This window comes from Nomascus leucogenys, chromosome 1a (assembly GCF_006542625.1).
Source record: "Nomascus leucogenys isolate Asia chromosome 1a, Asia_NLE_v1, whole genome shotgun sequence".
Classification (NCBI taxonomy): domain Eukaryota; kingdom Metazoa; phylum Chordata; class Mammalia; order Primates; family Hylobatidae; genus Nomascus; species Nomascus leucogenys.
Window position 1 is genome coordinate 69425049 of NC_044381.1, and position 14280 is coordinate 69439328.

Consider the following 14280-nt stretch of genomic DNA (forward strand, 5'->3'; position numbering starts at 1 on the left):
ATTAATAAATATTTCAACATGTTACTTTTAGAGCATGATGTAATAGATGTTTGTGTTTAGACACATAAACCATGAATGGGGCAGCTATAAATGCAGACTGTTACAGGTGTGTTGCATTGGTCACTTGTATACCACAAGCAGTATTGCTGTCAATGTCATGATTTTCTGAAATATTTGAACAACTGATAAAATTCTGAAGAAAACAAAGTACAAATTTCCTTCAATTTACACATTCTATGTGTTTGTGGAAATTTGGGCATCTATTTAAACTATGCAAACATATACTTCGTTTATATTCAAAACGGAATTAAGTTCTGACACAGATAATTATAAACAGGTGTTTCATCTTCATGACTGTCCAGGAGGACATTAGAAAGTTATCAAGGCCGGAGGACAGTTAGCTTAGGTGGAGGATTCTCTTGTGACTTGCAAGTCATCTAGCATCCCTGGACCTTGTGCACTAAATGCCATAATTGCCCCTTAATCATTGTGACAACCAAACACAAACTTCCAAAACACTATACTGGGTGTTTCTGTGCAATGGAACTCTTTGGCAAGGATGTCACAGAGTAATTTTTTTAGTGCATAAAATAAAATACATAGGATTGCAAAGAAAATGGATTGTATGGAAATAACAGACCCCAGGTTGAGAATCTCTGCAAGAGGTGACTACCACACCCTTCTCCAATATACACACTCCAGTTGAGAACCACTAAGTTGGAAGGGCTTTTTATGTTGAGGGAAGTGGTGAAAGCCATAGTCTTAAAATTTTAAGGATTTGAAAGTACATATGGGTGCCCAGAACATTTGCCATCAACACTGTGGCATCAATAGGGGACTAACAAGCACTCTCTAATAGAATCTAAAAGAATGAAAGCAAATAGCATAGGAACTCTATTTCTATTCTAATTTTGTATCAGAAATTAAGTGTATCAAATGGACGAATGCTTCTATTTTCCATTCTTTTCTCATTATGACTAAACTACCTCTTTGATTAACATCAATTAAAGTTCAGATCTTTTGCCAACTTGTTTATTCATATATTACAAGGCAGCCTTGGCAGAACAAAATCTTTCTCCAGTTGCTATTTGGCAAGTTGGCAAAAAAAAAAAACAAAACTTACACATATTAAACACAAGCAGTTCTAGGAATAGGAATTGAAAAGCAAGATAATCAAGAGTTTATTTCAACAGGTACTCACTTAGTGCTTTGCAGGAGTGCATTGCAAGAGTTGACCATATTGTATGTACATGAATAGCTTGTCGTGACAAATGTGTAGAATACTAAAGATGATGATTTTTATTTGTTTTAGGGTATGTCTCTGTGCCAGACTGTCGTCGTGGGCTCTGTAGTCATTCTTCTCTACTCTTCCAGAGCTTGTTATAATTTGGTGGTGGTCACCATATCTCAGGATACATTAGAAAGTCCATTTAATTATGGCTGGGATAATCTTTCAGATAAGGTAAATAGCTACCACGTATTGCCAGTCTAACAATGTGATGATTAACTTACCCTCATCTAGGAGAACACTGTAGTGTTTGACCTACAAACACATTTATGGAATCTCTGTCTGCTGTCAGTAATCATACTTAAAGCTTTGTGTTTAAAAATCTTTATATACGTGTGACATTTGAAATCATTCTTCACAGAGAACTTCTCTCAAAGGAGTATTTTCTCTCTCTTTTTTGGTAAATAATAATAGTGCCACAAGCCTCTCGGTCATATGCTAATTTTACTTATTTTTGTTAATCATGGTGTTTAAATATTTCTAGATAAATGAATTGCCTATTATTAGCCAGTGAATATGGTCTTTGTTAGGAGGAAAGTAACTCTCCCCTACCCAAGAACTACATATACTCTTAATATTTGGTTCAGGTTTAGATGTTTAAATAATGGCTTTCATAAAAATCTGGCTTTGTCAGTCTTGATAATGGGAGAGCATTTGTAGTTCCTTGGATGTCCAGGTATTTGCTATCATAAATCCCAGTACTCTAACTATGCATATTTAACTTCCTAGCATTCCCATATGCTTCCTAAACATACATTTTGACATAGCTATATGTCATATCTGTATAGTAATTTAGCTTTGTACTGAATTTAAGGGCTCCGGGAATATTATTTTTCATTTACCTTTCTAAAGTGAAGGAATTTTCACATATAGTTCCTTGTGGCAGATTCTCTTCACTCCTTTTTCCATTTCCGTCTTCCAACATCTGATAGAACAGAAACAAATTTAATATGTAGATTAGGTCCAAAAGTATATTTTAAGTAGAGCTGAGCTGAGTGACTTGTTACATTTTTCTACAGGTGTAATTAGGGTAAGTGCTGTTATTTTGCCTATGGAGCAGCTGGAACAGTAATGTCTTTAAAAGTCACTGTCTTTAGATTATGGGGCCTAAATAGGAGTTCACTCCTTATTATCCATATATTAAAATTGTCATAAACTGATACATTGAAAAAATTAACTGCTTTTTTTTCTTTGTAACTTCAAAGCATTTTATGTCCTTTAAAGGATAAGTGTCATTTCATGAGAAACCACAAAATATAGAAAGTTGTAGAGTGTATGTGCTTGTAGTTGATATATTTTATCTTACCTGACTCGAAACAAGTTAACTGTGGAGGTGATTGCTTATATAATAAACAGATGTAAAAATTCTCTGCCATATTGTGTTTACAGGCTCATGTAGAAGACATAAGTGGAGAAGAGTATATAGTATTTGGAATGGTCCTCTTTCTGTGGGAACACGTGCCAGCATGGTCGGTGGTACTGTTTTTCCGGGCACAGAGATTAAACCAGAATTTGGTATGATATCATAATATTCCCCAATGCTTGTTCTCCTATTTTAAAAAATTATGGAACATTTATATTGATTTTCTATTTTTGGCAAAGGTTAAGACTAAAAATTATTATAGATTCTAGCGTCCCTTCTTAGTGGAAAAGTAAAATCTTCATATGCTATCTAATACTTTGTTCACAGGCACCTGCTGGCATGATAAATAGTCACAGTTATAGTTCCAGAGCTTACTTTTTCGACAATCCAAGACGATATGATAGTGATGATGACCTGCCAAGACTGGGAAGTTCAAGAGAAGGAAGGTAGATGTAACAAAGCCACTTAGCCTGAATTACTATTGAAATTGATTGAAAAAAACAAATCTAAGCTTTTACCAAAATATGAAAAAAGGTGATTTGGTGGTAATATGTCAATAAATAAGATCGGCAATATTGGAGTTTAAAGCAGTAGATGTTAAACCCAGGGTGGGACCTGCATTATCAGGAACTACCATTTGACTCAAAGCCTATATGCCTTTGGGCTAAAATGGTACCATTTCATTTCAGGATCACTTGTTGGTTCAGAGCTGTTTGTGGGAGGGGGATACACAAGGAAGAAATACTATTACAGTGATTATGTGTCTGTTTCCGTATCTTTAGGGCTGGTCAAAATCCAGAGAAACCCTAGATAAAACTCTTGGGAAGCTTAATTGCCATAGGAAATCTTCCCATGCCCTCCTTGTTACAAAACCATTTCAAGTCCATAACTAGTACACTATTGACTGTGATTCGGGCAAAGAGAAAAGCTTAATGGCTGAAGCCGTGAAGCATAATGGCTTCAGCTTGATACGCCATTTTCTGTAATCCTAACTTCATCTGGACAAGTTACATAACCTCAGTTTTTTGAACCTGTTTTTCATCTGTAAGACAGGGATAATAGAACCTACTTCAGAGGTTTGTTGTGAGGATTAAATGAATGTATATGTGTGTCTGCATACATACATACATACATACATACATACATACATACATAGATGTCTTAGAATAGAGCCGAGTATATAAGGACTACATTGTTATCATCTGACGATCAAGTTCTACCAGTTCTGAGTGGCATTCATTCATTCTTTTGTAACATACTACAATATAGAATCCAGGATATTAGATAAAAGTCATTAAATTTGTAGAAAGGCATTATGTTATTTGACAAAGAACATATTTCAATATATTTGAGTGCTAACTTTATTACAAAATTCATTGAAAATGCTAAAAATTCAAATGTGACTTCTTATATCCTGATCATAGTCCTATGGCTTCTTTACCTTTTTTTGTTGCAGTTTACCAAATTCGCAAAGTTTGGGCTGGTATGGCACCATGACTGGGTGTGGCAGCAGCAGTTACACAGTCACTCCCCACCTCAATGGACCTATGACAGATACTGCTCCTTTGCTCTTTACTTGTAGTAATTTAGATTTGAACAATCATCATAGCTTGTATGTGACACCACAAAACTGACAGCATCACCAAGTCATGATTCTTGAGTTGTTTTTCATAAATGTGTATACTCAATGTGTTTAAATTCCATCTACATAAACATTCCATTATCTGTTGCAACTGAAAACAAAATCTGGAAGTGTGGCTGTGTTTAGTAAAGAACACAGCTATTATTTTTGACCTCTTCATAGTAAAATGAAGTAAAATGGAAAGTTTGGAGTAGGAGAAAAGAGAGATCTTAAGGCACTTGATGGCCTCCAAAAATCCTGACTTTGGAACATCAAATGCATATGTGCACTTTTATCTTTGTTCTGAGTCACTGCAGTCCCCAAAGTCATATGCCAATGTTCACACTGGAATACTATATTGTACACCAAACTGGAAGGTAATTTTCCTATGAAAATCAAAGCCTGTATATTCATTGGTATGCTCTATACAGAAATCTTAATAAAAATTTTATAGTGTGAACAGTGCACAGAGTTAAGGCATAAAAATGTATCATTCTTTATAAAAATCTACTGAAAATGTGTAATCATTGAAGACAGTTCTTTTAAGCATGATTTTAAAATAGCGACTGAAATTCAATCATTTTAAACAAATAATAGTAGTAATCCATTAGTTACGGCCAGCAGTGTTCTTTGGAGAGCCACAATAATTTCAAGAGGAAAATATACCAGTGAAAATTGTGTGGCTATTTTGAGTAGAATTGGTCAGTTGATTATTTTGTGTAATTGAGATATATGTAGTAGTTTAAGCATGATTCTTGAAGAAAGCAATAGTGACTTTTGCAAAGGGAGATTTTGGTAGAAACTTCTTGGGACTAAACAAGTTTAGAGATGCATTTAAGAATTATTCACAAGATGTATAATTCTAAATTAAAACATAAATATATTTTCAAAAGCATTTGATTTCTGTGAAGCATGATATAGCTGGTCTTACCTAGTGAATCAGGATTGTCCTCAGGTAAATGAAATCATGATACATTATTGCAGTGAACTCAAGTGCAATACTTTGTGAGACATATAATTCCTCCTATGATTTCCACATTTTTATATCTTGTATATGGGAAAAGCCAAATTAAATTGAATTCAAATTAATTCCAGCATTAGACTAAATGAGCAAACTTAAGTAAATGTACAAACTAGGTAAGTATAAAACCACAGATTAACAATATTGGAGTACTTTTAGAATTACATTAAAACTGTCTTAAATGTCCTATCCCAAATCTAAAAAAAAAAGAAAATGGTAGGCTAAGATAATACAGAATTTTAAAATGCACTTTGTACCAGTGTCTATGTGGAAAGAAGTAGATGCTGAATACCTCAAGATGCCAAGGGAACAAGCAACATTGGGAAGTTGTCACAACATGCTCAAAGACAAACTACAATTGTCTGCTATCTATTTCTTCAGAACTGGTACTAATACGACTATCCTTTTCTGTTTTATACTTTGATTAGAATGTTATTTCCTCTCTAACTTAAAATGTACTTCAACTTTTTAACAACTGATACAATAACTTCACAAAAGTATAACACTAGGTTGAAACCCTAAGGAAAAATTGAAATTGTTAATGCTTTCTATCTTTTGGGAGGCCAGTACACAGACAAATAAATTTCTTTTTTATGATACAAAATGACTTTGTATTCAATCAGAAGCATATACTTACTTCTTTTGGGTTTGTTTATAAGTTCTCTCATTGTAACCAAATTATTTAAAAATGTATAGTATAGTTACCTATGGTATTATGTGACAAAAGCGTACTTTTATTACAACTTCAATTGTTAGATTTCTTCTCAGAATGCCAACTGTTTATTTTGCTAATAATGTTAGGTATCTAATCATCTAGAGCTGTCTGAAAAGATATGTTGTCTTTGTTAATCCTTGGGGTTCAAGGTGATAAAGTTTTTCTAGTAAGGCTGCCCTCGATAATGTTCCTATTTGACCAAACTAACAGATTACTTTTTAAAAATTTTTCAGATAAAATAACTTGGTTCTTTCTGCTGCATTAGTTGATTGTTCCAAATTTGAGGTTTGTAAGTTTATTCTTATCACTGACTAGGGTACCCAAATTCTTGCATTTGTCTCCTCATACACATCTAACACATCACCAAAGACAAATAAAGATACACTCTGGCCCAATCTTTGCTTAAAAATTCCAAAGCACTAGGAGCACTTTAAGTTTGGTCTCGAAAGGAGTTGTTTATAAAATCAAAGGGCTACCGATTCCCTGTTCATCCTGCACTGAAGCACATGATGACAATATCAAACCTTCGTTTTTGTTCATTAAAAAGTGAATTTCATTACTTAAATGTGTAATTCTATAGTGATTAGCAGTACTTGTTTTCATCATTTCACTTGGGTGGCCATTAATTTTGAAACTTTTACCACTCATTGTAGTTGGTTGTAGTTTTATGGAAAATGTAATTTATAGCTAAAGTGGCTTTTTTATGCATAGCTGCCTTTTTTATTGTTTAACAGTGTTTCTCAGCTATATAATCAGTTTCAAACTGGTTGTAAAAGTATAGCTGTGGCCAATGAATGTATTTATTTGTTGTTTCACTAAATTGTGACAAAACACTATTAAAAATAAAAGTGTTTGTGCTTTTATTTAGAGTTCTGGTTTTCTTCATCTCTTATAATGGACTATACTGAGTTTCTATCATATAAGGATAAGAACATAGTGCTACCACAAAAAAAAAAAAAGAAAAAAAATCAGGAGTTACAAATGATAGCTTGCCTTTAGCGATCTCATAATTACTTACATCTGGATGTCATATCACTTAATATACACCAGTTTGACATGAAGTGCCATGCAGTTTAAAATGCCAATACGTTATTAGATGATAGTACAAAATTTTTATTATTTATTCAAACATTAAGCTAAGAAAAATTGTTATATGAAATAATTTATAACACTTCTTCCCTTCCCTTTAGAATCTTAAACAGGAATCCATTTATCTACCTTATAATCCTAGGAAGGTATTATTTGATTATTCAAGAAATTCCTCAATGATGCTGCCTTTTCCCATGAAAGAAGTTCCTTTTTTTTCCCAGAATAGACCCCTTTCATGACCCACCAAAAACCACACCAAATCTTGAATACAATTTCAGCTTTATTGACCCCCTAAAGTCTACAAATCCTTCGGACTCTACTGACCCTTGCTGTAAAGTGAAGGCAGTGAAAGTATTTGGAATATAGGTAGGACCTCTAATATAATAAAGATGTCACTTTAAAATTAATTTCTTCAACAAACATTTATTAAACATTCATATGCCAAAAACTATGCTACAGAGATGCAAAAAATAAAAAGGTTCCTTTTCCTGCCCTTGAGCTCACATTCTAGTAAAGAAGACTTTTGAAAAATAAAACAATACAGTACAATGTAAGTGACATACAATAGAGGTAGGTTGTAATTACAGTGGTGACACGAAAGTGGAAGTTAGATGACTCTCCTTGAGTGGAGCAAAGGAGGTTTCACAGAGAAAATGCTTATGTCAGGCCTGCAAGATGCATAGGAATTTTCCAAGTGGGGAAGGATGACTAGCACACTTGATGCAAAGAGTACAGCATTTACCAAGGTGGGAGGCCTGGCCAAATGTGGCTTCTGAAGAACTGTAAGTCTGTTTCACCACAACATTCGGTGGAGGAAACACATCACACATCAGAAGACCTTGTACACCAAACAGAGGAGTTTGGCTTTCTCCTGAAAGTTCCTGAAGTCACTGAAGGGTATTAGGGATTAACACTGTCAGAGTGCTTCTATAAAGCCTGCTGTGGTAACACTGAGCAACAGAGAGGAGACCAGCTAGGTATAGGAGGCAGGTTAGTACTGTAGGTATTAATAATAGCAATGAAGATGAAAGAGTGATGTATCAAAGAGGTGGAGATAAAATCAGTAAAACTTAGACACTAAATGATAGGGGAAGGTGGAGGAAAGGAATAAGCCTGGAAAACTTAGAATATAATGGTTCTAAAATTAACCAAAGTAAGGGACACAGGCATTAGAGTAGGTTTTGCAGAGAATGAATGTTTTAAGACACACACAAGTGTCTCTGGGACAACCAAGTAAAGTGCAACAGGCAGATGGATTGAGGAGTTTGGCTAAAGGTAAGGATTTAGGAACTGCTGAATTGAAATTACCCAAGCGTGAGAAGTGGTGTTATGATTAAGAGGAAAAAAAAATGGAGGTCTGAGGAATAACATTTAAGGAATAAATGAAGAGGCCAAAAGGGAGGGGGGGGTTGTTCAGGAGTGAGCAAATGTAAGAAATCAAGGGAATAAATCTTTAAAGTAGGGGTTGTCAAAAATGTCAAATACAGAAAAAAAGTCAAGTAATAGCTTGTGAATTAAACTGTGGATTTAGAATTAAGATTTTAGACTTCACAGGAAGGGACTGTTAACTACAGAGCCAAATGGCAGATTTTAGTTAAGGAGCCAGTGGAAGGTGACAAAGTAGAGGTAAGAATATTCCTTCAAAAACATGGGCGGTTAAAAAAAAAGAGGCCAGGCACGGTGGCTCACGCCTGTAATCCCAGCACTTTGGGGGGCCGAGGCAGGCGGATCATGAGGTCAGAAGATCGAGACTATCCTGGCTAACACGGTGAGACAAACCCTGCCTCTACTAAAAATACAAAAAAAAAAAAAAACTAGCCGGGCGTGGTGGCAGGCGCCTGTAGTCCCAGCTACTCAGGGGGCTGAGGCAGGAGAATGGCATGAACCCGGGAGGCAGAGCTTGCAGTGAGCCAAGATCGCGCCACTGCACTCCAGCCTGGGTGACATAGCAAGACTCCGTCTCCAAAAAAAAAAGGAAGGGAAGCATAAGATGAGAGAGAGGGACACACAAAAAATGGCCATTTGAACCCACACTTTATTTTATATAGAGGGATCACTCCATAGTCTTTTGAGTCTCCAAGAGGATTGACTTAATTAATGGGTTAATGTCTTTCCTTTCCTGCCTTAGAGAAAAATGAAGCGACAGAGGAAAACAGGACAAATTATTAAACTTAGCTCTGTGATTATTCATTTAAAATATACTGAATACATATGCATACATTCATCCAACAGATATTTACTGGATACCAAGTATGTGCTTGGCACTGTACCAGGCCTTAGGGACACAGAAGAAAAAGTATACAGCAGTGTAAACTGACATTTCTTAACCACTATATAAATAAACCCCACTTTACTAATAATGTGACATTTCAACATGTTATACCTGATAAGACATATGTAAAGAGGGCACATGATTTTGAGGTATATAGCTTCTTTTTCTCTACAATTACCATGTGATATAAATTTCTAAACCCCTTCAAATAGCTTTATAAATGAAGAGCTTCCACTAATGAAAACCTCCCAAAATTACAGTTCAGTTTTAGGGAGACAAAGGAAATGAACTTTGTGTATAAAAAACAAAAATGAAACTGGGTATGGTGCCAGACACCTGTATTCCCAGCTACTTGGGAGGCTGAGGTGGGAAGATCACTTCAGCCCAGTCGTTAAAGTTCCAGCTTGGGCAACAAAGCAAAACCTTGTCTCTAAAAACAATTTTAATAAAATAAATAGCCTACCCTATTACTATACACATCAAGCAAAAAACGGGCAACAAAACTCAAAAAGAACTTTAGATTGGAACTTGAAATTATTATTTATTCTAAGGCTTACAGTATTATAGTTCCAGAATTGTGGGAGTTTGTTTTTTTTTTTTTTTTTTTCTGAGAAAATCATTTTTAGCAATTACTCAGTATTACACACTGAAGTATTTAGGGTTAAAGGGGCATGATGCCTGTAACTGACTTTCAAATGATTGAGGGAAAATTTGTGTGTGTGCATGTGCGTGTGTGTGTGTGTGTGTGTGTGTGTACAGAGAAAGCATGAAAGATAAAGCACACATGAACAATTAGTGAATCTGGGTAAGAGAGCTCTTTGTACTATTTTTGAAACTTTTCTGTAAAGTGGAAATTATATAAAAATAAAAAGTGTTCCCCAAATTTTATTTAGTATTAGTGAAAGTATTATGAGAATAAATACATAATCTATTCAACTTTTCACAATGTTTAGAAATCTCCTGTGCCTTTGAGTTGTTATTGTACGTTTCTACACACAAAAACAACCCAATCAAAATAGCAATATACTTCTAAAAGTGATTTGTTTCATACCAATGTATTTTAGGATTGCCAGATAAAATACAAGACTCCCAGTTAAATTTGAATTTCAAACAAATAATTTTTTAGTATAAGTATTTTCCAAATATTCCATGTAATATATTAAAAAACTAATTGTTTATCTGAAATTCAAATCTAACTGGGCAATCTTTATTTTTATTTGCTAAATCCAGCAACCCTAAATGTACTGAAAAATTCTACGTTGGTAATTATGGGTCATTCATGAGGCCTCCTTAGCATTTTCTTATTAAATGTTTGTCACATTTACCACAGTTTTATTTATATTACATATTATTACACAAAACGCTAGTTTGAGAGACTTAGAACATTCATTTTTATAACATATGAATTTGATAATCCTCCTTTTATTCAATATTAAACTTTAAAATTTGTACCACATTATTAAAGTATTACTTTTACTCACAGTAGTAGTATACATAGACTTAACACAATTTTTAAAAATGTGTTTACTTAAAACAATATAATTCTCCTTTACAAAAGCAACTTTATATAAAATGTTTGGCTTAAGACTGTCATTGCTATTATGCCTTTGAATGAAATTCCACTCTTTGGCCTCCATTGTCCAGAAACAGGCACATATCAGCTTGTTTTCTTTAATGAATATTCTGTAACAAGTTCCTGAAGTTTTCTAATTCTTTCACACTTGTAGAAATTCTGTAACCAAAAAATATTTCACTCAGAAACCATCTTAGATAAATTTTAGATAAATTTTATCTGTAAAAGTTATTCACTTTGCATTTTAAAACAACATTTTTAAAGTAATTTATTTCAATAAATTTAAGGTGCATAAACCATTTAATGTATTTTAATATATTTTAGTTCTTAATTTGACATGGTAAAACTAAGATATTAATGTCTAGAAATTCATTATTTTAAAAGTATTTAAATACATATGCCAGATGCAGTGATTCGCTCCTGTAATCCCAGTATTTTTTGAGGCCAAGACGGGAGAACTGCTTGAGGCCAGGAATTTGAGAACAGCCTGGACAACACAAGGAGACCTGGTCTCTACAAAAAAAAATTAAAAATTGCCAGGCATGGCTGTGTGTGCCATGTAGTCGTAGCTACTTGGAAACCCAAGGTAGAAGAACTGCTTGAGCCCAGGAGTTCAAGGTTACAGTGAGCTATGATCATGCCACTGCCCTCCAGCCTGGGCAACATAGCCAGATCCTATCTCTAAAAAACCAAATTCTTTTAAATAAATAAAATAGCCAGATGCAGTAACTCATGTCTGTAATCCCAGCACTTTGGGAGGCCAAAGCGAGCAGACCACTTGAGTCCAGGAGTTTGAGACCAGCAAGGGCAATGTGGCAAAACCTTTTCTCTATGAAAAAGAAGAAAATTAGCCAGGCATGGTGGCGTGTGCCTGTATCCCAGCTACTCAGGAGACTAAGGTGGGAGAATCTATTGAGCCTGGGAGGTGGAGGTTTTCGTAAGCTGAGGTCACGTCAGTCAATCAATCAATCAAATACGTAAGTATGAGATACATAAGTATTAAAATACTTCTGTATTTTAAGCATTCATAAGTATACTCCCTTAATATTCAAGTATATAGTATTTGGTATAAAATATGTAAGTATACAAATATTACAATATTTAGGTATAAGTATTCATAAAAGTATTCATATGCTTAATATTAAAGTACATAAGTATAAAGTATATAAACACAGAAATATAACTTTTTAAATGCATAAGCATATGAATACTTAAAATACACCATATTTAGTAAATGTAGAAAGAATCAATGCTATTGGCCTATAAAGACTAAGAATATTAAATGTATGACTACACTGTTTTCACTAATTTTTGTAAAGTAAATTTTGTTCCTTATTTTAAGTGCACTTAGCTCTGCTCTCAATCATGAAAAATAGAATAATCAATGAAATATTAACTATCTAGCCCCTGGGTCCTAGAGACACAATTCTGAAGGTCAATTATTTCAAGTCCAAAATTGTAATATTTTTCAAATGAGGAAATGTAGTCCTTTAAAAAATGTTAATTTTTATAAATCTCAGCATTTCTTGCAAGATAGGCCAAAAGGAAATGCATCTGTACTTAAATATTTTAATGTAAGTTCCTTATTTCATGCTTTTCTTTAATCACTTTGATAGGAAATAATTATTTTAAAAAGAATTAACCTTTTTATATAATGGTGAATTCACAAAGAGATTTACATGTACACCTATGTTAAACAACATGATTTTTCTACCACTATCACAAAAATAATTGGATAGCAAAAAAAACTGCTTTTAAGCAATTTTTAATGTACAAATTCGGTAAGATGAATATTAAAATTCAATCAGTAATTATAATTATGATTTTATATATACATATACACACTTTTTTTTTTTTTGAGATGGTGTCTTGCTCTGTTGCCCTGGCTGGAGTGCAGTGGTATGATCTCGGCTCACTGCAACCTCTGCCTCCCGGGTTCAAGCGATTCTTCTGCCTCAGCCTCCCGAGTAGCTGGGACCACAGGCATGCTCCACCATGCCTGGCTAATTTTTTGTAATTTTAGTAGAGTTGGCCAGGCTGGTCTCGAACTCCTGGCCTCAAGTGATCCACCCACCTCGGCTTCCCAAAGTGCTAGGATTACAGGCATGAGCCACCGTGCCTGGCCCTAATTATGATTATAAAAGTCAATAGATGAAAATAAAGACCATCATGTACTAAATGTATATGTCTACATACTTGAGGTATTTCATAATATCCCATAATTCTGTAATGAAATGATTTCTTCAAAAAAAATATTCCTGGCTGGGTACAGTGGCCCATGCTTGTAATCCAGCACTTCAGGAGGTGGAGCCGGGCAGATCACCTGAGATCAGGAGTTCAAGACCAGCCTGGCCAACATGGTGAAACCCTGTTTCTACTAAAAATACACACACACACACACACACACATTGGCCAGGCGTGGTGTCACGCACCTGTAATCCCAGCAACTTGGGAGGCTAAGCTGGGAGAATCGCTTAAACCCAGAAGGCAGAGGTCACAGTGAGCCGAGATCACGCCACTGCACTCCAGCCTGGGCTACAGACCAAAACGCCGTCTCAAAAATAAATAAATAAATAAAATAAAAAGGATATTCCTTACCCAGTTTTTTCTGAAAGCATATATGTTGCTTTAGACTTACTTGGCTACCAGAAGCATTTCAGTACATTCAAACTAACCTTCCAAATGCATTGAATAATGATACTATTTCTTGTCTGGTTAGATGGAATTCATAACTAGGTCCACTTTCTGGGATATTTGCTATCAATTTCTCAGAAAACAAGATCTTCAGAGCAGTGCCCAAACCCTGAGTCTATAACAGAAATAAGAAAAAAAGAAAAATTAGAAAATTATTCATGCAAAGGGTAAATGAGAAATAGGAATGACTAGATTTGCTTACCTGAAGCTTTCCCCACAGACGACATTTAAAACAACCAACACAATCCATAATTCTTGAAATATTTCTAAAATGCAGTCGAAAGTCCTCCTGAAAACAATTTAACAAAATTTTATTGAGATGTAATATACAGTCAATTAGTAAGTATTTGCTGAGCACGTTCTATGTGCCTAACACTATGCAAGGTACTATGGGGAACCAAAAATGAGAACAGCACTAATATTCATTGGTTCTACATACCAGATGCTTACATATACAATCTCATTTAATCTTCACTACAAATCCAAAGGTAGATATTATTATAATCTACACCTAATAAATGTAAAATCAAGATTCAGAGTGTTTAGGTAACTTGCCTAAATTCCCATATCTAGTAAACAAAAAACTTAGAAACCAGGCCTGTCTGACTCCAAAGCTAAACTATCTGCAAAAATATACAAAATAA

The 14280-nt window shown here is 34.5% G+C and overlaps 2 protein-coding genes across 2 annotated transcripts in view; one reads left to right on the top strand and one right to left on the bottom strand.

Annotated features, from left to right (window-relative positions):
- Positions 1–6871, top strand: part of GPR137C (G protein-coupled receptor 137C) — a 77648-nt gene extending 70777 nt beyond the window's left edge. Inside the window, exons 4-7 of the mRNA XM_003267696.4 lie at positions 1313–1462; positions 2678–2803; positions 2979–3097; positions 4108–6871. Coding sequence (XP_003267744.2) covers positions 1313–1462; positions 2678–2803; positions 2979–3097; positions 4108–4285 — 573 coding nt within the window. The 3' untranslated portion in view covers positions 4286–6871. The remainder of the gene's footprint in view (positions 1–1312; positions 1463–2677; positions 2804–2978; positions 3098–4107) is intronic.
- A 489-nt stretch (positions 6872–7360) lies between these two features.
- ERO1A (endoplasmic reticulum oxidoreductase 1 alpha) overlaps positions 7361–14280 on the bottom strand; it is a 61187-nt gene continuing 54267 nt past the window's right edge. The window contains exons 14-16 of the mRNA XM_003267697.4: positions 13839–13925; positions 13618–13751; positions 7361–11101 (exon numbers count right to left, since the gene is read on the bottom strand). Of these exons, the coding sequence (XP_003267745.2) occupies positions 11041–11101; positions 13618–13751; positions 13839–13925 (282 nt within the window). The 3' untranslated portion in view covers positions 7361–11040. The remainder of the gene's footprint in view (positions 11102–13617; positions 13752–13838; positions 13926–14280) is intronic.